The sequence below is a fragment of the Chiloscyllium plagiosum genome, chromosome 10 (assembly GCF_004010195.1).
Source record: "Chiloscyllium plagiosum isolate BGI_BamShark_2017 chromosome 10, ASM401019v2, whole genome shotgun sequence".
Lineage (NCBI taxonomy): Eukaryota > Metazoa > Chordata > Chondrichthyes > Orectolobiformes > Hemiscylliidae > Chiloscyllium > Chiloscyllium plagiosum.
The window spans coordinates 38503444-38528726 of record NC_057719.1 but is presented as its reverse complement, the minus strand read 5'-3'; the positions used below and the strand labels follow the sequence as shown (position 1 = coordinate 38528726).

The window sequence follows — 25283 nt, the reverse complement described above, 5'->3', positions numbered from 1 at the left end:
AATTTAAATCTCCAGGTCAATAGACCTGAGACTTGTTGATTCACCACATGATCAGTATAGTGATACAACTAAATGTGTTGATTTTGGCATGTGAAAAACATTCTTTCTTTGAAAAGTTATTTATTCAACCTCTATTCCAGAGATTTGAGCACGTAACCTAGGCTGCAATTTAAGTCCAGTAATGAGGGAGTGATTTACTTTTAAAAGTTATCTTTTTCATAGAATCTGTGCAGTGTGGAAGCAGGCTATTTTGCCCATTGAGTCTGGACCACCATCACCACCACCACGCCCACCCCATCCCTAGGTGCATTTCCCAAGGCTAATCCACCTAACCTACTCGTCTTTGACTGTGGAAGGAAACCGGAGCACCCAGAGGGAAACCCATGCCGTCAAACTGCACACAAGCAGTTGCCCAAGGATGGAATTGACTCTGGGTCCCTGCGACAGTGAGGCAGCAGTGCTAACTACTGAGCCACTGTGCCACCCCAGATTTCCATTTGAGGCATTAACCATTGTTCTGTCTACATCCTTAATTGTGTGTTTAAAAAAAATCTCATGATGCTATTCTAAGAATGTCTTGTGTAGCAGGCATTCTGTAATTAATATCGGTAAAACGGATAATCTGGTAATTTATTTCACTGCTGCTTGTGGAATCCTGGTGCACAAACATTGTCTGGTAAGTGTCTTTACAAGGCAACAGTGACTACATTTCTAACTTAAAGATCTTTAAGACACTAAGTTTGGGAAAATAATTTATTCAACTTGAGCTCCTGGGATTGCATGGCAACTTGCATTGAATTACCAATTAATGCTTTACAAGCTAGCTGTCTGATGTTTAGAATGCAGTAGTAAGTAATGTGATTTGCCATTTCAGTCCTTTGTCAGACAGAGCTTCTTTGAGACAAGTTATGCGGTCAGATTCAATTGATGGGGACGCAAATGTGCGAACAGACTTGGAAAACAGTTTGCAAATAGAGGCTTACGAGAGGCGAATCCGCCGGCTTGAACAAGAAAAACTAGAACTAACCAGGAAGCTGCAAGGTAAGTTTGAGATTTAATTTATCGAGAAATCCTGGAAAAAACGCACAGCATATCAGTTGGCATCCATGAAGGGAAAAGGAACATAGTGGTTTTGGGTATCCATTTGTCATCAGAATTGAAAACAAATTATATGTCTTATAAATAGAAAACTAAATGACTATGGGCAGAATATTCCCAGGCACTGAATAATGTGGACATTGGTGAGAAAGTTGTGAGAATTGAGAGAGAGAGAGTGGTAGTGAGGAGCTTCCTGACTTCAAGAGCAAAAGTCCTGTTTTCCAATGAAGTGCTGAATGGCCGAGATGGAATTCTCCTTCATGAGCAGCAAGAAGCTTATTTGCATGTATTGGCATGCGCTAACACAATAGTCATTTTGCGTCATTGAAATGCAGTTTCCCATGATTCCTTCCACTGAATAGAGGCTTGATGATACCTCCAGATGAGAAAATCAGAGACATGGCCTAGGGACTCCAGCTCACGATTTCCTCCTCTGGCTTCTAGAAGTTACTAACATGTCGTAGCAAACTCAATTGACAAGAACTTTCCCTACCTTGTTCACTAGGAGCCCCAGATGGCCATGGGCAAAGTGGAGTGCCAGTTTCCTGCTGTCTGATATGTATGGGACAGTTGAACAGTGCACGACGGGCTTTAAAGATGGCACCAGCACTAGGAATCCTGGATGACCTGATAGTGGCCAGTAATTTTGCCTGTGGCAAGTGGGGGAAATGTGACAAGTGATGTGTCATACGTTGGTCATAAAGTAACTTTGGGAAGGTAGCATAAGAAAACTTGCTAGGATTCATGAAGAAACACCTCGATGAAAATTGCCAGAAATGGCACTAAGCCGATTTTTGGTAAGATTCAGCTCAGCCTAGTGTTTCACTTCTAAAGGGGTATAGGTACCTCATACCTATCAAAACCTGTTTTTGTTTTCAGATAATTCTTCATTTATTTTGTTCTGTCTTTTTGTTTTTGTTCAGATTTCAGTTGTTTTAAGCCTTTTTTCCCTCAAACATCAAGATACTATCAGATTGTTCCAACACTGTTAACCTTTGGTGTTCCCCAATGATTTATCATTGAGCCTTTTCTATCTTGCATTCATAGACTGCCCTTCAGTGATGTCATCCGAAGACTCTTCGTCTTCACATTTTCTTGACTCATCCACTGCTGCGAAATTATTGGGCTTCTCATCTGATACTTGTTATGGGTTGAGGAATATTTTCTTCCAGCTAAATAGTTGGAGGGATTGAGTACCTTGTTTTTGAACCCTGCTCCAAATTCTGTTCCCTAGCTACTGACTCCAACTCTCTCCCTGGTAAAAGTCTGTAATTAAGCCAGTTTTATTGCAACCTTGGTGTCACACATGAACTTCTGACTTCATATTTGTGCCATCACTAAAACTATCCATTTTCACCTCTATAACTTTGCCCAATTTTACCATTGTTTCAGCTCAACTGCTACTTCGGCCTTTATTCATCACTCTTGTTGCCTCTAATCTCAACTATTCCATTGCAGTCCTAGCTGGTCTCCCATGTTTTACCCTCTATAAACTTGAGGTATTCCAGAATTCTGCCTGTGTTTTAACTTCCTCCAAGGCTCATTTTCCTGTTTTAACTGTCTTGCATTGCAATATCCTGTTTTCAAATCTGCCTGTAACCTCATGCTCCTGATCCCATAATCTTCTCCAGTTCTCCAACTCTCCCAAGTTATTTGCACTCTAATTCTGGCTTCATGTGTTAATGGCTCCCCCACAGGTGACCATGCATTCAGTTGTCAAGCAGCACCTCTGCACTTCCCCAGGTATCTACCTTGCTTTCCTCTAAGGCATTCTTTAAAACCTTCCTCTTGGTTTAAGCTTTGACTGGGTCACCTAGTGCAATTTGACTCAGTGCATACTTTGCTTTATAATGCTCTTGTGAAGTGCCTTGGGGCATTTAATTGTTAAAATACAATATAAATGTTTTGTTGTACTGATTTACAAGTCTCTTTCCTTTATCATTCCTAATTTAAGCTTTATATACTTTTTGTTTTAGAATCCACTCAGGCAGCACAGTCACTTCATAGTTCAACACGTGGAATGGGAACTATCAGCAGAGATAAGGAAATCAAGAAGTTAAATGAGGAAATGGACAAACTGAGAAAAAAGTTAGCAGGTATATTTATTTGTCATATTTTAACTTCTAACCATCATATCCAATTTGTTTTGTGGATTTATTTGCTATACTTCTGTTCCTAGTAAATGTGATTTTACTTAACCTATCAGGTTTCACAATATGTTGATTCATTGATGGAGGCTAGTACTGACTGCAAGTTGTTCATTATTGTTTTTCTAGTCCTTGATCATCATGGTTTTCAGCATTAGTTATTTCTCTTGAAAAATTGCAGTTCCCCTGATCTATCTATCTTAGCCCTTTCATAAATGATCCATCATTATCTTGACCCCCTCTAAAATTTACAAATAGGTACTGTCACTTCTAAGCAATTTATTATGTAGCCTAGGGTGACTAACTCTGGTTAAGCATATTTTTGGAGACTTCACCAGATGAGCACCTGTTTCCAAACACATCACCCAGTCAAACAACCTTTTTTAAAACATTCAATGCTTTGATTAGTAAATAAAATCATTCAGAAGTTTTTGATGGTCCCATGATTTTCTTCTGGATTGTTTACACCTCTGTCCATAGAATTTTGTTATATCCTGGAGACATGAAAATCATCCTAAAGATCTCCTAACTCTATTAACACCAGCATCATATTTGTTAATAACCTTTTCCCATATTGAATACTTCTTTCTCTCTTCTGTGTTCAATGGTCCAAACTCTAATTCTACAATAGTTCTGTTGTTTTTCTCCAGCACTCTTTATAAAGAATATTTTTATTATCCTGTTCAGGCATGTTACAATGCACCTCCATGGTGCATGAGTCTTGAACCACCACTGTGCCAAAAGACCTTATTGTTCCTTTGTATAGACAATAATTCCACTTGCCATTCAACCCAGTCCAATCTTTTGTTTAATATTCTACCTTACATTTAGCATCTTCCAATTATGTGAATGTTGTCTTGTTATAAGATCATATTAAAATGGTTAAATAACCACATTTTGTGGTGATCTCCAAACAGACAAATTATTTTGAAAAAGAAATTTGAGTTTACAGTTAACAATCTCATGCCTGCAACCTTTACCAACTTGGACAAGGGCAGCAAATACGTGGGAATAACACAATCTGAGAGTTCAGCTCTAAGCCTTATACCATACAGAATTCTTTTTATTCATTCATGGGATATGGACATCACTAGCTGGGCAAGTATTTATTGCCCGTCCCTGGTTCCCCTTGAGAAGGAAATGGTGAGCCACCTTCCTGAAGCATGCAATTCATTTGCTCTAGGTAGACCACAATGGCAGGCTCAAGATTTTAACCCAACAATGCTGAAGGAACAGTGATATGTTGCCAGGTCAGGGTGGTGTGCAGCTTGGAAGAGAAGTTACTGATGATGAAGTTTCCATGTACCTGTTGCCATTGTCCTTCTAGTGATGGTGATCATGGTTTTAGAAGATGCTATCTGAGAAGCCTTGGAGAATTTCTGCAGAACATTCTGTAAATGATGCATACTGCTGCTACTGAGCACTAGTGATAGATGAAGTGAATGTTTGTGGATGTGGTGCCAAATGTGCGAGCTACTTTGACCTGAATGGTCCAAATTATTATTGAGTGTTGTTGGAGCTGCACCCATCCAAGAAAGTGGGGAGTATTCCATCACACTCCTGACTTGTGCTGTGTAGATGGTGAACAGGCTTCGGGTAGTTAATTTGTTTTAAAAAACAAAATCAGAATTCCGCATTTCCAAGCATGGTTCTAAATGCTTTTTTCTTTTTGTAGGCAAATTGAACTTGAAATATAGGAAAGAGATTTTCCATAAAAATCTGAGCACAATCAATAATCTCCCACAACAATTATACCTTACACTGCCCTTTTGAGAGAGCACTTAATCCTTCAGTGACCAGTCTAAAATTATTCCCTACCCGATGGCTGCCATTCTATGTTCCCTGTCAGATAACTTCTGATAGCAGAATTGCCTCTGATTGTGAGGGTTGCACAATTGATACTTTCCCTCTGGTTCAAGCTAAGCAAATCTTCCACCCTCCTCTAAATCTTCACAAACTCCCTCTTCAATCTTCTTGCAAGGTCCTGTCTGGTTTTTGTATGTTGATCACTTGAGTTAGCATTTTCTCTACTTCAGGTATAGGTTTGGCTGTCTTTATCTCCCACGTTCTGCCCCTCAGATGGCTGCGCACTACAAGCTGTTATCTGATGTGATATTCATGGATTTGTCGGGAAACTTTTCCTTTGCTGGTTTTTAAAGGCTTCCCAATCCTCAGCTTCCCATTGATGTTCATTGTATGCTTTTCGTTTGGCTTTATGCTGTCCCTAACTTCCTTTTTCAGCTATGGCTTCCTTGTGCTCTCCATTGTATATGTTACTTCTTCCTTGGGATGAATTTCTGCTGTGCTTTTCTAATTAGCCCCAGAAACCCCTACCATTGCTACTCCACTGTCTTCCCTGCTAGGCTCCCCCTTCTATTGTCAGGTCTGGCCAGCTCCTCCCTCGTGCCTTTGTTGTTGCCTTTCCATGATTGTAATGCAGTTCAATCTGAAGGGTGAGAGGAACTCAAAACATTGCAATCACTTGGGAAGTGAGACTGAGCAGAATCTTGGGTACTCAGGTTCTGATGGATTTTCTCTGAGGGTCTTAAAAGAAGCAAATGATTCATTAATTTTAATATTCTGAAACTCCCGAGATTGGGGAAGGCCACAATAGTTGGTGGGTTATAAATGTAAATTTGGGGCTGGTGGGTAGCTAGAGACAGGTAATGAGGAACTATCTGTGACAGGAAATTGTTAGACTCTATAATGATAGATGTAGCAGGGCAGTTTTTAAGTTAACAATGAAGGTAATCAGGTAGAGGCAGCATTGCGTTGAGGAAGGGAGATTATGGTTAACTGATTTATTGGCGTTCTTTGAGGAGGTAGCAAATATTGTGCAAAAAGGAGAACTGGAGGATGAATTGTACTAAGATTTCCACAGGACATTTGATAAGGTGTCAAATCAAAAATTATTACAGAAAATAAAAGCTCATGGTGTAGGGATTAACACATTGGCTGGCTAACAGGAAGCAGAGATTAAGCACAAATTAGTCCTTTTCTGGCTGGCAGTATGCAACAAGTGGTGGCAAGGAATCTGTACTGTTTACCAATTATGTCAATGACCTGGATGAAAGGATAGCAGGTATTGTTGCTACTTTTCCTGATGACATGAGGATAGGTAGGAAAGTAAGTTGTGAAGAGCATGCAAGGAGGCTATGAAAATGGATAGGGTCCAGCTTTAACAAATGGGAATATACTGTCTATCATTAATATTCTGTGAGGGGGGGAGAGATTGCAGAGCTCTGGGATGCAGAGGTATCTGGGTGTCTTTTTGGTATGAATCGTAAAAGGCTAGAATGCAGATACAGCAGGTTATTAAGAAAGCTAATTGGGAGGGGCATTGAATACTGAAGTAAGGAGCTATGATTCAATTACAAATGGCATTGTTGAAACCAAATCTAGAGTATTGTGGTACAGCATTGACCACCTTATTTAACGAAGCAGTTCAGAGAAAGTTTACCAGACTAAGTAGAATGAATGGGTTGTCCTGTAAGAAGTGCTTGAACAGGCTAGGCTTGTACCAACTCTAGTTTAGCATAGGAAAGGTGACAGAATCCTATATATATATATCTATCATCATGAGGCGTCTTGACAGGATTTATGTGAAGAGGGTGTTTCCTCTTATGGGAAAATCTGGAAATAAGGATCCATGTTTAAAAATCAGGAGTAGTCCATTAGGTTTTTTTTATTGTCTTTGGGTATATCTTTGGAACTGTTCCTGAAAAAGCATTGGAAGCAGAGTCTTTGATTATTTTTAAGGCAGTGGTGTATAGATTTTTATTAATCAAAAGTGTAAAAGCATATCAGGGATGGGCTAGAATATGGATAGAGTCATAGAGATGTACAGCATGAAACAGACCCTTCGGTCCAACTCATCCATGCCGACCAGATATCCCAACCCAATCTAGTCCCACCTGCCAGCACCTGGCCCATATCCCTCCAACCCTTCCTATTCATATACCCATCCAAATGCCTTTTCAATGTTGCAATTGTACGAGCATTCACCATTTCCTCTGGCAACTCATTCCATACACGCACCACCCTCTGTGTGAAAAGGTTGCCCCTTAGGTCTGTTTTCTATCTTTCCCCTCTAGATCTGGACTCCCCCACCCCAGGGAAGAGACTTTATCTTTTTCTCCTTGAAGTTATAACCAGGTCAACCATGATTTTATGAAGTGGCAGAGGTTTAAGAGGGACAAAATGGCTACTCCCGCTACATGTTTATATGTTGTACCTGCTTAAAAATGCATTTGCATCTCTCATTCTCATTCAGTGTCCAATTTTGCATTTAAAGAAACAACTGTTTTCTGGGAAGTAAGTGTATATTTTGTTTTGAAAAAAGTTAATGTTATTAATCCTAAGAATAAACCAACAATGCTGGAGGACAAATGACATTTTACATATGAATTAAAGCTAGTATGTTTCGTTTGAATGACTGGTAATGAAATAAAGATCATGTGACATGATTTTATATTTTAAGACATTTCCTGTAACAAACAAACTAAAATCAATGCAGACTAGATATAGAAAGCTAATACAGTAAACTATGGATAAAATATTCTTCAGCTACTTAACATAAACATATCTCATTAACTAGAGCTTGACCTACTATTGCTTGGAAGCTTGAAGTATGCTCAGATCAGTAATCACCTGTTTAAGTAGAAATTAAAAATTAGCAAAGAGATCTTTTAACTAGATAAATATGGCTCACTTGGTGGTGAAGTATCTCCTTTAGAGAACAAGATGATTCACGTCAGGCATTGTTTAATCACTTTATGACTGCTGAATGATAAAGATGGCCATGTTTTAAACTGACGTCTTAAATTCGTAGTGAAATGAAGTAGCGCAGAGACAAATCTGTTTCCTGTGCTGCTTACCATTGTCTGTTGTCATCTATATTTGTCCCACACGATAACCAAAGTTTAGTAAATCCATCATTTCAAAAGTCTGCTTAAAGTTTCCTGTGATATCCCTTGCCCTTACTCTGAGAGCAGCATCAGTGTATCTAAGACCTTCTTGACGTAAAATGTCAGCTAGGTTCATTCAAGTTTGATTTCTTTGAAATTCAAGAAGTAGGTTTTGAACTTTTTGTCAATAAAATGTCCAGAGATGGTACTTTGAAGTGCTGGTGCATTAAAGATGCTTAAAAAAATTTGGACATTCTCCACATTTGGATCATGGTTCATTGAGTATATTTGATATCCAGCTAGGAGATTTATGCTTTCATAGGAGAATCACATTATTTGGCCCCTTGAGTATTATTGTTCATAGGTATAATTCTTACTTTTGCTTCACTGGTATCTGAATTTATTTGTAATTGTATAAAAAACAAATTAGCATTAAAATTCATAGGATTCTGCAGTGGTGCTTTTTGTTTAAACTTAATCATTATTTTGAAGTTTGAATACAATGCTGGTAAATTCTGGTACAGCAATAGCATTGGTTTCTGTGGGGTTCAAATCACAGGATTGTGATATACAGAGGAATCTCGATTATCCGCCATTCGATTATTCAAATATCAGATTATCCGGCAAGATTACAAGATCCTGATGCTTGGTTAAACAATGTTATCAGACATTCGATTATCCAGAATTCGATTAACTGAATGAAATACTGCCTGCCTGTGTCCTTTGGGTAATCGAGGTTCCTCTGTAGATAAACTGTTTAAAAAAAAAAGCACTGAATTCATTACTTATAAAAATGCTTCTTTATATTTATGTACTAGCTTGGGAATCAATGATATAAATTTGTAGTATGTAGGTTACATGAAGGTTTGGAGTGACAAGCATATTCAAATAGACTTGAATACTGTTTTAACTGCCTGTGTAAATTTGGATTACAGTTGTGGATGGTTCCATTTTCTTTTTGTACAACTCTTTAGAATCTGATCGGTTAGAACATCAACTTGAAAATGCAGTGTCTCTCCGCCAAGATTTTGAGGAAAGTACAAACAAAGTAAAAGCACTAGAAAAACAGATTAAAGCACTTAAACAAGAAAAAGAAGAAAATCACAAGGTACGCAAACTAAATTTTGATTATTACAAGCAAACCTTAGTTGGCAATGATTAAAAGGGGGTATTGTAATAATCTGAAGTATCCTGTAAAATCATTGGTGTATCAATATCTCACAAGGTCACCCATTAACTGAAGTGTTAAAATAGTCCCTTAACATTGTAAACTAAAAGAAACAGTGTAAATCCTTAAATGTAATTTTAAAATAAAGTTGTTTGAAATATGCAGCCAGTTAATTAGCATGGGTTAATGAAAAGATATAATCTTCAAACCTAAAATGTTATCTCATGCCATTGCTAATGTGTCTTGCTGGTTCCCGGAAAATACATTATACAAAACAGTCTGAGGTTCATTAAAGCTTCACAAGACGTCTACTCCCTACCATATCCACTCAGGGAGACGTGTATAAAATATATGGGAATGTTTAGTTATATGCAATGTGTAACTGCAGCAACACAATGCATATGAGGTGTTCTGTTTCGAAACCTCCAATTACACAAAACAACATTGTGCAAGGGCAGTGTTAAATGAGGCTTTCTTGTACTTGCTTTCTAAAGATAATAGTGAAACGTATGTAATCCATCTTTTTAGGTCACAAATAATAGGGTTCAATCTGTGGGTGGGTATCAGTGGGAGAATCTCTTGTAAAGACTGTATTAACTTTTCTGTATTTTAATTGTAGACTGAAATGGGAAAGGTATTATGTTTTAAAAGCCAAGGACTGCTGAATTTTTAAAAAAACTGGTTATCAACACTCATTGTCAGTGCTGTTTATGGAGAAGTTATTTCAGATAAATTGGACCTAGGGGTGTTAATGAAGGGAGATTCAGCTGGCAACATGTAGCTAATTGGTATGTGAAATGGTGGCCAGTTGTCAATTGCAAAATTCTCTGCCTGCCAACAAGTTTGTTGGTTCCCGTGTAGCTGGACAGCTTTCGTGTGTGAATTAGATTAGATTAGATTAGATTAGATTAGATTACCTACAGTGTGGAAACAGGCCCTTCGGCCCAACAAGTCCACACCGACCCGCCGAAGCGCAACCCACCCATACCCCGACACTTGCCCCTTCACCTACCACTACCAGGCAATTTAGTATGGCCAATTCACCTGACCTGCCATCTTTGGACTGAATATTTTATCAGAAGCTATCAGAACTCTGAAGAGAAAGGAGCTGTTGTTTCTTCTGCAGTTTAAAAACAAACACCTCAATGGTAAAGAAATTGCATTTATTTCCCTCCATCGGTTCCTGTAAACTGTGGGTTTTCAAACAAATCAGAGACTGAAAGTGTGAACCAGTCACCTTATGTCTCCTGCAAAGAAATGAAGGTACCTGGAGAAGGAATTTCAAGAAGCATGAAAATGAAAAGGATCATCTCTGAACCCTGTGGGCAGGGACCACCGACCTGCCTACACAGTCTTGCCTTCAATCCATATTACTGTGTTTTTTGTTTCATTGTATGTGTATGGGGGGAGTTTATAAGGGGGTCAGATTTTTAGCTGGTCGATTTATATGTCGACAGTTCATAGTTGCTTGTAGCTAGAATCTATTTATTTGTTTAAAAATAGTAATTGTTAAATCGAGAAACCTGGTCTGTGCTTTGTCATCCTGAGTCTAAAAGGCAGGTACCCCTACTCACCTGGGCCCCACGGGCTGCAGCCTGGACAACAGGCCTCAGGCCTGTGCTCCCCGCCCTCTGGAAGTTACTATTTTTACTGACATTGAAATGTCATCATAAATTGCCTTTTATAATGTAAATTTTGAATTTATTCAAATTGGAAAGACCCTCAGCAAACCTATTGAACCTACTGACTAGGAAAAAACACAGTCGGGCCATTCTTCAAGCATTAGGGATCAGCATTCTTCCCAATCCTGCATACTGGTCTCTGTGTAATTGAAAAAGTTGTTGAACTGAGATTGACATCTGGAATTCACGCTTGAATTGCAGTGGTCTAGAAATTTGCAAGAATGATACATGGCAGACTAAGAATAAAAAAAAGACCGTGCTTGTGTTAAAGTTGCATCTTATTACAGTTATTTATTACTTTCTGAAGACCAAATCCTTCCTTTTGGGCACACTTTAAACATGAATCAATCATTGGTTCTCACGTAAGTGGTAATTTGGCCAAAGGTATTGCTGGTTTATTCTTCCATAGAGGAAACGACCACTTAGTGCTGTCTAGCAGCACATGTACATTTACATTCAAGAATGGAGACTTGACTGATTCTCTAACCTTGGCCATCTAAGCAAAGTGTAGTTCCATGTATGCTACCATCCGTGACCTTGGCCAAATAATTACTGAGGAACCCATGACTGGGTTGGACCAATATTTAATTGATTACGATCTTAACCAGCTAATCATTGCAGAATAAAAACCCTCAATGGTAATTTAAGATTGAAAGTGATTTTTTCTGTTTCAGTAGTGCTCGAGGAGTGAATTGCTTTGTTGGTAAAGCTGAATATGGAACAGTGCAATAACAGCTTTTGGATTTTTGACTTTAATCTTATATTTGCCCCCCTCCATTATTTTTATCACAAGTGATGGCCCAAAGTTTGAAAATTGTATAGTGCACTTTTGTGAATGCCACTGTTCAATACTATCCTATGAGATTTATAAAATGCAAGTAGATTTATATATTTAGCATCTTTGTGTCATGAAATTTCAGCTTCATGACTTCTGAGTATCTTAAAGTTCAGTGGTATGAGACCACCTCTAGTAAATAGGCTGACACCATGTAACCTTCACACTGTTGCAGTACTCTACAGCTCTAAGTTTGTCAAGCCAAATTTTAAAGGCATTCTTCATACTTTCTCATCAGTTTTGAAATACAATGAGAGGTATTGCTTATTCCTTTTCTAATGTTTGAAATAAAGTATCCTTGAGACTAGAGTGGGGGCAGGGCTGCTTTGTCAGTGTGCTCTGTGCAGTTTACAGTGTAACTCAATGTGAAATTGGTACCTGTAGTATGATACAGCTAAAGTTGTAGTAAATTCTTAAATTATGCAAATTTAACTTTTGTATTAACATGTTTTTCTAACCCTTAAATTTGATAGCAACTTGTTGAAACTCTTGAAAGACAAAAGTCCCAAACAAAGGAATTGAAGGATGCACATCAGCAGAGGAAAATTGCAATGCAGGAGTTCTCTGAACTCAATGAACGGATGGCAGAGTTGCGCTCACAAAAACAGAAATTGTCCAGAAATCTCCGTGACAAAGAGGAAGAGTTGGAAGTAGCTATGCAGAAAATTGACACAATGCGTCAAGATATCCGAAAAGCAGAGAGGACTAGAAAGGAGGTAAGTTACTCACGTGGTGCTCACAGTCACAATTTATGTCAGTTCTTAAATTTTTACAGAGGTACTGACTGTTGCATAGTCAGTAGTATTGCTGTAAGTTAACTTGGCACGTTACAAATTATTTCTTGATGTCTAATCTAAAACAAATATCTGAGAAGGAAACATACACATTGACAAAACAGTGAAAGCAGGATTTATCAAACTGGGAGCATTCTGGATCACCACTGGCACAGCTGACAAAGTTGGGAGGTTGTGATTCCCAGTGGTGCCTGTGGAGTGCGGCAGGGCCCAGGACAGCGATTGCACAAGTGCTAAAAGTTGGGACAGAGAGCTTATTGACCAAGTGCTCTGTCGATCAGAATGAACAATAACCAGAGCAGCCAATCTGGTGCAGATTGACAAGCTAGTAAGCCAACTAGCCACAAAAAGACATGACCCTCTCTCACTCGTATCCTCGCATACAGATGAGGAAGGATACCACCTCGACTGGGACAATACATCCATCCTAGAACAAGCCAAACAAAAACGTGCACGAGAATTCCTAGAAGCGTGGCATTCCAACCAGAATTCTATCAACAAACACATCTTTCAATGTTTAACAATTTCCTCCTCATTATTGTCCCTTCCTTAGATTCTAATTCTGAAAAGAACATCTACCACCCTCTGAGAAAAGGAACAGGAAGTGACTTCACCACAGCAAATAACATCACCAAAGGAAATGACCTCACCAACCCAAAGAAACCCAAACATATAAATAGAAAACAGGAAGTTTCAGCATTGCTTTGCATAATGTCCACTGAAGATGTTACCTAGTAAGGTAATGAAATGTCTGGAAATGAACCTTTCAGCTCAGCGAGCAAACCTACATCCAAAACCTCAACCTGAGCTACAAATCTTCTCAAAACTCGCTAAAGCTAGTAAGCTGACATGCCAAAAGCAATGATGCTCTTCCAATCATCATGTTCAAAACACCTAAGTTTCTTCATCCTGTAAGAAATCTACATTTTGTGTCAAATCAAAACACTGAACATGGTATAATTAATTGTGTGTGTACTGGAGCGGTTTGGCTGGTAGAATTAGACAGAAAAGCAGAGATCCACTCAGTTTCTCAGTCATTTATGCAATTCCTTACCAACTGCCCCTTTCCATTTGACATTTGCTTCATAATTGCCACCTTGTATCCATGTTACACTTTTCAACTTCAGATCTTTCCTTTTCTTTCTTCCTTCCATCTGCGTCTGCCAGGTTAGACTACTGGTACAAAAAGAAATTCTAAGCTGTTCCACTGTGATCCTTTTATAGATGATTAGTAAGGTCTAAAGGAAACAGTAAGCAAGTTTTATTTTAGTTACATTGTGGGAGCAAAAACTTTGAATCACTTGATTCAACAGTCCTCATTCAAGGTAACCTCAACTATTTGCTTTGCACATCTGTGTTGGACTACAATTTCAAAAATAAATGACAGGCTTCCCAATTCCAATTCAGTTGACTATATTGAATATATTCCTGAAGAAACCTTACATTGGAGGCAGTTCAGAGAAGGTTTACCAGACTTGGAATGAATATATTGCCTAATGTGGAAAAGCTGGTCAGACTAGGCCCGTACCCTTTGAGGTTTGGAAGAGTCAGAGGTGACTTAGTTAAAACATTGAAGATCCTCTTGTGGGAGAGCTAGGTGTCACAGACTAAAAATAAGGTGTCACTCATTTGAAACAGAGGATTGTGAATCTTTGGAATTGCCTTCCTCACAAGGCAGTGGATGCAGAATTTTTAAGTACGTTTAAGGTAGAGTAGATAAATGCTTGATTGCGAAGGGTTGTCGGGAAATGCAAGAACATAGAGTTGAGGTTAAAATGAGATCAACCGTGATCTTATCAAATGGCAAAGTAAGCTCAAAGAGCTGAGTGACCTGTTCTAGTTCCTTGATCATGTTTGTTTTTCTCCCCAGTTTTCTATTTTAATTTTATAATGTCAAGAGCAACAATTGACAAGTATCTTTCAATGTTTAACAATTTCCTCCTCATTATTGTCCCTTCCTTAGATTCTAATTCTGAAAAGAATTGGAAATAAAGTGAGGTAATATGTTAACATAACAGTTTAACCCTGACCTATCTCACACAAGATCAATACAAAAAAATTTGTATTCTGAGAAATCTTTGCTGATGCAACATCATTGAGAGGAATCTAATATGGGAATAAGTCTAGTTTACATAATTTCATTATTGTGTTGCTGTTCTCTACAATTTTCTGGGTTTGCAAGGAAAATTATTATAGCAAAACCTATCCCGTAAGTCCGATATACATTAGCATTGGCACCATGCTGTTTCAGGCACTATATTGAAATATTCACATATTGAACAACTGAAAATGGATTCGGATCAATCACTCGTAAGGATAATAAGGATAATAAATTCCTATGCATTAAAATTGTTTGAGTTTGAGGAAGTAAATCCCAAATTGTAATTCTTTGATGTTCCATCTTAGCATAAAAATGACACACAGCAATTTTCACTCAACCTTCTGTTGAGAGATCTGAGATTTATTGTTATAAGCAATGTTTTGGGGAAACAGGGACAACAGAGAACTTGTGCAATACCACTGCCTACAGTAGACTGTAAACAGTAAATAATGTGACCATTATTTTACTTTGTGTGAGAAAAGAGAAAGAAATGAGCTACTGATGGAAGAAGCGTTAAGTATATGATGTTAATTATTCACATGAATTGTATAGATCTAAATTTACTACTTTAACCTTCAGAGGAATGATGTTTTGACAAATGTGTTTATAAAGATATGTGAAGTCTGTTCCATTCTTTTGGTAATATATATAGCATCTTGCAATTTACACTCTTTTATGGACCGTATGAACCTACAATATTTGACATATATTTAAATGCAGTGCAGTTCTATGGAACATGACATGAACACAATACCAAACGTATTTTTTTCTATCCTTTCCCCTATTCCCACCACATGCATTCTTCTTGTTCCCTTTCTCCTGAAACTTCTGCACTGGCATTGAGATGGTGCACATTCTGTCAACCCCACCTGGCCATCCTCACTTGACCTGACCTTTTAGCTTTTTTGTTGGTTAGTTTACTAGAAGCTGCAAAGAAATCATAATTGAACCTAATTCTGACCTTGCCCACTTCCAGCAGGATAAGGTACCCAGATCAGTTGTTTTCTTCCTTAATCCAGCTATGCTGCAATCAGTTCTGTTGCCTACTGCTGTCAAATTGAGAACTGTTGAATGTGGTCTCCTTGAAATTAATGATGTCATACTCCACAAATGCCCATGACATTCACTGAGTTGCTAAGCATCAGTTCAATGAAATATTGCTCTTGTTTTAGTTTTTCCACCTTTAATATGCCACTTATTGAAGCTTGCCAGCATCTTCCCAAGTGCAATTATATATGGACAATGAATGCTGGCCCAGCCAGCAATGGCCATTTCTCATGCCTGAATAAGCAAAAAGATAATTTTGTTTCCGACAGTGGCAGTAAGTAATCAATTGTACCGAAAGGATTTGAGTATCACTTCTCTGGTGATAAATGTAAAATACGGTGTGCAGGTTTGTAGTGAATATTTTCTTTTCTCCTTAGCTGGAAGCCAAGTTGGAAGACTCTATGGCTGAAGCATCAAAGGAGCGAAAGCTTCGAGAACACGGCGAGACTTATTCCAAACAACTGGAAAGTGAATTGGAAGCATTAAAGGTTGGAATACATGGAAATAATTTTAAGCAATTAAATGAAAACATGAGGTGATGGAGAAACTCCACAAGCCTGGTAGCATCTGTGGAGAAAGAAATAAAATTCACACCTAAGAGTCATATTGGCCTCGAAATGATAACTTTGTTCTCTACTCTCAGAAACTTTCAGATTTGCTGACTTTCTCCAGCAAGTTTTATTTTCGTATCTGTATTACTTTGTTTTTGTTTGAGAAATAAATTGTGTTTTTATTTGAAGGAAAAATATTGATGAATTAGAAAGATAAATGTAAAACAGGACACACTCCAAGATTCATAAAGACAATTTATTCTCACTTATTCAGGTTTCATATTTAAATGAATAGGTTGACATCCAAGCAAGAGGAAAGTATTGGAATACTGTGTTGAGATTAATATTCCAACTGCCTTGGCCAAAGGAGTTGTATTAGTGATTAATCTCCAAGAAGGGCTTTTTTTGTATCTTAAGCTTGTTTCAACTATTTTCTCCATATGTGCTTAGCTGAAGCAAGGTGGTCGGGCTGCTGGATCCAGCTTGCAGCACCAGCAAGAACTCTCCAAGGTAAAAGCGGAGCTGGAGAAGAAACTGGTTTTCTATGAAGAGGAACTGGTGAGGTGTGAAGCTGCTCACAGCACTGAAATTAAGAACCTTAAAAAGGAGCTCCATGATTCTGATGCTCAGCATTTAGCTCTACAAAAAGATGTCATGATATTAAAGGACAAATTGGAGAAAGCCAAGAGGGACAGGTAATTAACCAGAGGAAGGCACAAAGGAAGGAATTACCTGCTTTAAATTGAGATAAATTGTTTTTAAGAGCTTTGCTCAAAAAAATAGAAGTTTGAGAAATATCTTGTTGAAGAATAGGAGAAAACCCCACATTGAAAACTGCCTTGATAACATTGATCTTGATGGAATTTTAAAGTATTATACAAAGAAATGGCACATCATGAATTTTAACCTACAATGATATTATCTCAATCTCTTATGTCATTATTGGCAAGAGGACAGATCAGATGCCTTCCCATATTAAGGAAACAAAAGCCCTTCTGGGGAACCTCAGCATAGTAAGAAAGTCCAAGAATGAGGAGAAAAGAACCGATCCTTACTTTAATAAATAGTTAAATGTTTTGTGGCTAATCATGACTTAATTTTACTCATGATGGTTGCTGCCATACAGTTAGATACACAGAGAAAAAAGTAACACTATGAAGCCTGTTAACTCTCTACTTCACATACTCAATATCAAAAATCTGTTAACCAAAACCAAATTAATATAATATGAGGTAATAGATATTGGGCCAGTAAATGTTTTAGGTTAAATTTAACATAATGGCTTCAGACATATTTCTTTCTTAATCCTTTTATGTATTTGGGAGCAATTCAATTGATATAAATGCAAGTATTGAGGACACTACTTTAAAGATTTAAAAAGATTATATTGCTTCTAGCTCATATTTGGAAGTGTAAGCCTCATTTAACTGTTATGCTCAACATGTACAAAATTGTACTATCAAGTAGATAGTCAAGTTGTGAATGTTTTATTTATCCTTTCTCTGAACTTTTGTATGTAGTTTGGATAAGCAAGAGACTTGCGTTACAATTTAACCTTAGGTTTAAATTTTAGTTCTAACAACCTTTCACAGATCATCTGTGTAGATGGATAGTGAGGTTTATTAAAAAAATACCAATGTGAATGTAAAAGAAAAGTGCTGAGTCTATTTGTGTTTGTTATTATGTTTGAAGGCACAATGAGATGGAGGAAACCCTTGGTGAACTGAAAAAGAAATATGAATGTGAACGAAACATGCTCATTGAAGAGAACAAGAAATTTTCAGCTGAGAATGATCGAGTAAGTCACTTCACTTGATATTTCAAGTAATATTTTTCTCCATCATTAATTCTGTGGTGTTAACATTTGCATTAATTAATTAATTTGCAAAATTTAGATAGATTGAGAAAAATTGCAAACAGGTAGAGCATTTATTGAGACCTTCACAATGTTCAGTCAAAAGTATTTATTCATTTTATTCAGTTTACTTATTTAAAGATATTAGTTCAAACATTAATTCATGCAAATGTTCATGTAAAAATGTATGAAATACCCCAAAAATTTATTTTTGATGTGAAGTGTTATCAGATGTATACAGTCTTATGACAAGATTGAGATAGAAATTGATCTTTAGTAGGACTTGAGTAATTTGTTTTGAAATAAATACATCAAAAAGTATTAGTGACTTCATAGGTTTCACTGACACTTGCCTATTGTTGCTGACTTAGTTTCATTGCCTGGCAGAGTCAGTTGCTGACATCTGGATTTGTAGCTATAGCTTCACAAAAAGTTATGGCTGTGCCAAGGATAAGGCTTGTACCAATGAATTATTCAAAAGAGGCAGTTTAATCCAACTAGGATCATTTGATATTTTTGTTGGTGTGCATGTGGTAGAAGCCCTAAATCCTGGTAAAAGTAAATATTCTGTTTATGGTATATATGATGTGTACTGAATATATAGATGATCTGTAATAATTGGAAGATCAATACTATTAAACAATTGGGCAGCACAGTGGCTCAGTGGTTAGCACTGCTGCCTCACAGCACCAGGGTCCCAGGTTTGATTCCAGCCTTCGGCGACTGTCTATGTGGAGTTTGCACATTCTCCCCGTGTCTGCGTGGGTTTCCTCCCACAGTCCAAAGATGTGAATTGGCCATGCTAAATTGCCCGTAGTGTTAGGGGCATTAGTCAGAGGGAAATGGGTCTGGGTGGGTTACTGTTTGGAGGGTCATTGTGGACTAGTTGGGCCGAAGGGCCTGTTTCCACATTGTAGGGAATCTAATCTAATGTAGTCACAGCATTGTCGACAATAATGTTGTCGACCCACAACAGTGTTGACTGTTTAGCTGAACGTTTTTATAAAGGATTCAAAATGTTTATATTAATTATCTATATTGCATAATTGGTGGATAAAACGCAAGATTGTTCATCTCAGCACTGCAGTAATTGGACCTAAAGTAAAAAAACGAAAATACTGAAAGTACTCAGCAAGTCTGCAGCATCAATGGAAAGATGATTATTGTGACCCACTGGAGGGAGCATAAACGGGGGAGGGAGCTGAGAGAACTGAATAGGAATTACCCACATCTGATTTCTGGGACCAGGAACACTGTCCTTAATTTAGTGTTGAGAGGTAAGGCAATTAAAATTTTGCTCACTGGCAGTGAGATGTCAATTAGACTCACCAATGAGCCATTTAGAGCCAATTATCCTCAAGCCTGCAAGTATTTAATGGAAATTTAATAAAATTTGGATAAAAGGTAATTTGTACAGGTCTCTGATTAAGTTGCTCAGCATCAGGAAGTTTGAGGGTGGTGTGGTTGGTTGTTTGCTTGGTTGATTGTCACCACCTTGATCAATCGTCTACTTTATATACTCCGTCTACTCCAACCGCCCTCTCCCTACAATCCCCATCCTGCCCCTTATGGATCTAACAGTATCCCTAGTACAGGCTTTAAACCATTCCACACTGTAGCTATTGCTCCTGGTGGCACTGCCAGAAATGGTGAGCTGTTGGCCAGCAGTCTTCAGGGTTGGATTTCTACTTATTGGGGATATAATTTGAGATGACAGCTGAAACTAGCCACTCGGGTGCCTTGTTGAAATTAAAAAAGATTTGCCCCAGTGTACAGGAGCAACATGTGATTCACACTGGTTCTGCCACCAGTAAGGGAAGCTCCATCCCAGGAACTAAATTCCACACCGTGTTTCAGGTGGAGGACCCTTCATCTGTTTGGTCATAGCAACTGAGCCCAGTATTTAATGGTTGTAGGTTTTCGAACAAGAACATCAGCCTGGTTTCTTTGTCTTGATTGTTGTTGTTGTTGTTGTTCATGCTCGGACTTTGGATAAGGATGGAATGAGGCATTTGTATGCTTTATTTAAAAATATTGTTTGATTTGTTGTAAACTCATATGAACTAACAACTGGAGTGAACAGAAGGGAAACAATGACTGTGTTGTATTTGGACTTCCAGAGGGCATTTAACAAAGTACCTCACAAAAGGATAAGCCATAAGATAAGAACCTACAATGTTGGAGTTAGTATATTGGCATTGAAAGAGAATGGCTAAAGGGCAAGGAACAGCAAGTGGGAATAAGGTGGGTTTTTTTCCACACAAGTGGAACAAGTGGAATTCCACAGGGAGCAGTACTGGGGCCACAGCTGTTTACTATATATTAATAACTTGGAGGAAAGAAGCAAATGTACTGAAACCAAATTTGTAAAATAAAGGCAAAGACAATTTGCAAAAGTTTACAAGGAGATGTTGATAGCTGAAGTAAGTGGGAAAAATGTTGGCAAATGGAGTATCACGTGGGAAAATATGAAGTTGTACATTTTGAAAGGGAGAATAAAAGCCCAATATTATTTAGGAGAAAATTTGCAGAAAGGTGCAATACAGGGGGACATATGGGTACTTGTGCATGAAATAAAGCAAGTTAGATTTAGCTGCAGCATGTAATCAGAAAGGCTAATGGAATATTCTTATTTCAGGAAGTTACAGTATAAGAGTAGGGAAGTCTTATTGCAACTGTACAAGGTTCTGGTGAGACCACATCTGAAGTACTGTGAGCAGTTTTGGTGCCTTTATTTAAGGAAGGATATGATTTCATTGGAAAAATTTCAGAGTATGTTCACGCAGATGATCCCTGTTATAGAGGGATTGTCTTACGTGCAAAGGCGAAACAGGTTGGGAATCTCTTCGCTGGAGTTTAAAAGAATGAAAGGTGATCTCACCAAAAAAGGATTGTTAAGGAGTTTGACACGGTCAATGTTGAGAGGATATTTACCCTCATGGGAGATTCTAGGGCCAGAGGGCATAGTCTCAGAATTAAGGGTTCCAAATTTAAGACTAAGATATGGGGGAATTTCTTCTCCGAGGGTTGAGAGTCTTTGGAACTGCGTGCCACAGAGAGTCCTTATGTATATTAAGGCTGAGACAGATAAATTCTTGATCAGTCTGGGAATTAAGTGCTATGGAAAAATGCAGGAAAGTATTGGATCTCCCATGATCCAGTTGAATGGTGAAGTAGATTCGAGGGGCTGAATGGCCTACTCCTGTTACTGTTTCTTATGGTATTATTAGTTGTTTAATCAAATTGTGTTTGAGCTCTCAAAGATTTAAACATTTACTAGGCTTTAAAAAATATTTTATTTCAATGCTAATTTATAATATTCTATTTGAAGTATTCACAAACAATGCATTTGGAAGTATTTGTTTATTCCCAATTTAGAATTTTTAGCTTTTGATTTTCAGATGTGCACATTTGTGGATAAGCTTACAACGCAGAACAGACGACTTGAAGATGAATTGCAGGACCTTGCAGCAAGAAAAGAGTCAGTGGCTCACTGGGAAGCTCAGATTGCAGAGATTATACAATGGTATGTTTTTAAGATTCCTTTACAAATAGAATTATCTACTGCTACTGTTATAGTCATTTCGATGATTGATTCTGGTTTCTCTAGTACTACTAGGTTATCTTGTATTGTGTATTTATTATAAAGCAAGAAATCATTTATTTGCATGTGTACAAATGACTGCCACTTATTAGCACTCTGTATTTTCAAATATTTTAAAAACAGCTCCCCATAAATCCTTAATTATGTGTGAATTTCCCAAGAATGTGTGTCCAGGTCATTGAGTATGTTCAAAGCTGAGTTAGATCAGATTTTTGACAAGAAAGTCAAGGGTGTTGGAGGTTGAATACAATCTAGAGGCAGAATATTAAAATATTTCAAAGAGTCTTGTTTTCAAAAATTCTGATATTTAACAAATGAGACAAAGCTGCTCCTTTAACAAGCTTATGCAGTTGGTTTTTCTTTTAGAGGTCGTAAATGATACAAACTCCGAAGATTCTGGGGTTCTAGGGTTTTAGGGGCAATTTGATCATAGCTAACAGATACTGCCTCAGGCAGAGGCTTTCAAGTTTTAAAAAAACTTTGTAAAATGAAAAAGGAGTGGCCAATTCTCCAAACTCAACTTTACTATGGTTTACTTTTTTTTAAGCAGTAGTATGGGGGGAGGGAGGGGGTGGGGGGGAAAAGCTGTTGGCACTTCCTCTCTGACTTCTAATCCTGTAAGACCCTGTTTTTGATTTTACATTTTGTGCCAAGGAGTGTTTATGAAGATGGTTGCAAGTATTTGGAACAGTATCATTAAGTTGGGATGATCTGTTGGGTTTTTGGAGAGGTTAAGTTATTCGGTATTCTGTTTTCTGTTGTTTGTGTTTCATTCAGTAATCTTGAAAATAAATTCTGTTTTGTTTAAAGCTAGGTGGTTTGACCAGCTAATTTTCTCCTGGAGTATCCATTTACATCTGCTTAAAACAACTAACAAAGTTAAGGTCTGGGCCGCCTTCTTGAAATGTTTTGAGGGGTATAGCCTTGTCCATAACACAAAGCAATTTATTATATTTGCTGTTGAATGCTTTTTAGAATAGAGTATACAACTTTAAAACTTTTAAACCAAATGGCTAATTACAAACTATATAAAACAAGCATAAAATGATGGAGTAAAGAACATAATACAAGATTGCAGAAGAATATTTTTATTTGTTCATGAGATGTGGACATCACTGCCTGGACAGCATTTATGTCCATCCCTAACTGGCCAGAGGGCAGTTGTCAGTCACATTACTGTGGATCTGCAGTCACACACAGGCCAGACCTAGGTACAGAGTGGCAGATTTCCTTTCCTAATCGGATTAGGGAATCGCAATGTTTTTAAATGTGATCAACAATTATGTGGTTGCCATTAGACCAGCTTTCAATTCCACAGATATTTGCTGAATTCAAATTTCGCCATCTGCCGAACGTTGACCTGGGGTTCTGAATTACGAGTCTCATCCCATTCCTATTAGACCCTGTTTCCAAAATTGTCAGTGTAAAATAACTTATGGGTAATTAAGGATCTTCAAAGCCTTTTTATATTTTATGCTGTTAGGGTGAGTGATGAGAAAGACGCAAGAGGATACTTACAGGCTCTGGCATCCAAGATGACAGAAGAACTTGAATCACTGCGGAATTCTAGTCTAGGTTCAAGAACACTGGTATGATTGTAATAGTCATTTACTCTTGTTTGTTTGAGCTTCGCCTTTATACATGTTAACTTTGTTTTTACTACAAATTAATGGATGTAATTTGTATTAGAAATATTCGCTTGCAGTCTTGTGCAAGTCTTGATATGGGTTATATAGGTTTTAAGGCAAAGCGCCATTTATGAGTGAATAACCTCTGAACAAAATAACAAATTTATCTTTCTATGTCAATTAACAACTAATCTCTAGGCCTGCTTCATCAATACATTCGCGAAGCAATTTCTGAAGAATCAATGTATTGCTATTTGCGAAACTTGGTAAATTTAATTGATAAATCTCTAATTTTGTATAACACTACAACTACAGAGTAGCAATAAATCTTTCTGGTAAAGATAGCACATTGTTATTAGCTACTGGTTACCTACAACCTGAGGGAAATGTGCCATCATTTTGATTTTACTTTGTTAATGGAGTGGTCAAGTTCAACAAATATAAACCATGTTAGCATCTAATTTTTGGGCAGCCTCACTTAATGCTCTGTGTATGTATCTTTTATGTGTATGTATATATTTATATATAGCTTCCACACTCCTTGCATTTAAGAAGTGAGCAGTGGTGCCACAATCATGTTTTAGAATTTACTTAATGTGAGTATCTTAAACATTGCTGAATGGAAGGGTTACATCTTGCACTTGTCAGAACTAGGACACAAGGAATAGACTTGAAAAAAGAGGCAACATTTTATACAAAATGAGGTGGTGCTGATTGGTTTGGCCATAATTGGCAAGGTACTGCAGCAGGAACAATTAACCATTTACTTTAATTCTGGTTTTGATAAGTACAAGATGAAAAGGTTCAACTTCTAATCATTAAGCAATAGTTAAGTTTTGTATTTCCAAGCATTTATTAGTATGAGAATCCAAACTCTTAATGGCCATTAATGATGCTAGATATTATTAACGTAGGATATTTCAAACTTGAACTAATTCAGTCCCCTCGTAATTTCAGGACTGGTAACTCCGCCAAGTTTTTAACATTTTCAGACAAGTTGTTATGTTAATTTCCTGTGTCTGATCATATTCTTTCAGGATCCTTTGTGGAAAGTGAGACGCAGTGCAAAGTTGGATATGTCAGCTAGATTAGAGTTACAGTCTGCTCTTGAAGCAGAAATACGTGCTAAGCAACTGGTACAGGAAGAGCTAAGTAGAGTGAAAGCCACTAATATGGCATTTGAGAGGTATGATATTAATTATCAAACTCGTTCCTCGTACTGCACTTTTGTTAAATCTATTCAGCAGCACTGCTATTTATTTCTTGTGGCATTGCTCCTAATTGAATAGGCCTCCACAAATGTCATCTTTAGCCATTCAATAATCTAGTTTCCCTAAATCAAAGGACTAGTAAACACAGTTTCTTCAATACTTGCTGGAACTAGACTTTGAACTAAAAGTTTACACACTAAGTAATTTAGAATGGGAAGGTAGAGAACTCTGATAAAAACCATAAGAACTGCGAATGCTGTAAATCAGAAACATAAACAGAAGCTGCTGGAAAAGCTCAGCAGGTCGAGCAGCATCTGTGAAGAGAAATTCATGTTAATGTTTCGGGTCCAGTGACCCTTCCTCAGAATGGACAGTTTATATGTAGAAGACAGGGTGGGAGAGGGGGTAAGGACAAACCAAAGGTAGGGATAGAGCCTAAATAGAGAGAAGGACAGTTGGACAGATACAGGAGATTATAACAATCTGGCTGGGAAGGTGAATAGCTGGTAATGAAGACTTAGTGGCCAACGTGTGTAATGGCAGACTACATGGGCAAACTCATTGTTTCAGCCTGCTCCTGCCCCACAGGCCTCATATCTTCCCATCTTTAATCAGTCTTTTCTCCCTGGTCCAGACCCTGCCCACATACATCCGT

At 37.7% G+C, this 25283-nt stretch overlaps 1 protein-coding gene across 4 annotated transcripts in view; it reads left to right on the top strand.

The window, feature by feature from the left end:
• cdc42bpb (CDC42 binding protein kinase beta (DMPK-like)) overlaps positions 1-25283 on the top strand; it is a 208127-nt gene that overhangs the window by 125747 nt on the left and 57097 nt on the right. For all 4 annotated transcript variants that reach the window (XM_043697467.1, XM_043697466.1, XM_043697465.1 and 1 more), the window contains exons 10-19: positions 875-1041; positions 3075-3194; positions 9127-9260; positions 12311-12553; positions 16157-16267; positions 16781-17025; positions 18023-18128; positions 21587-21711; positions 23273-23378; positions 24455-24603. In XM_043697467.1, the coding sequence (XP_043553402.1) occupies positions 875-1041; positions 3075-3194; positions 9127-9260; positions 12311-12553; positions 16157-16267; positions 16781-17025; positions 18023-18128; positions 21587-21711; positions 23273-23378; positions 24455-24603 (1506 nt within the window). The remainder of the gene's footprint in view (positions 1-874; positions 1042-3074; positions 3195-9126; positions 9261-12310; positions 12554-16156; positions 16268-16780; positions 17026-18022; positions 18129-21586; positions 21712-23272; positions 23379-24454; positions 24604-25283) is intronic.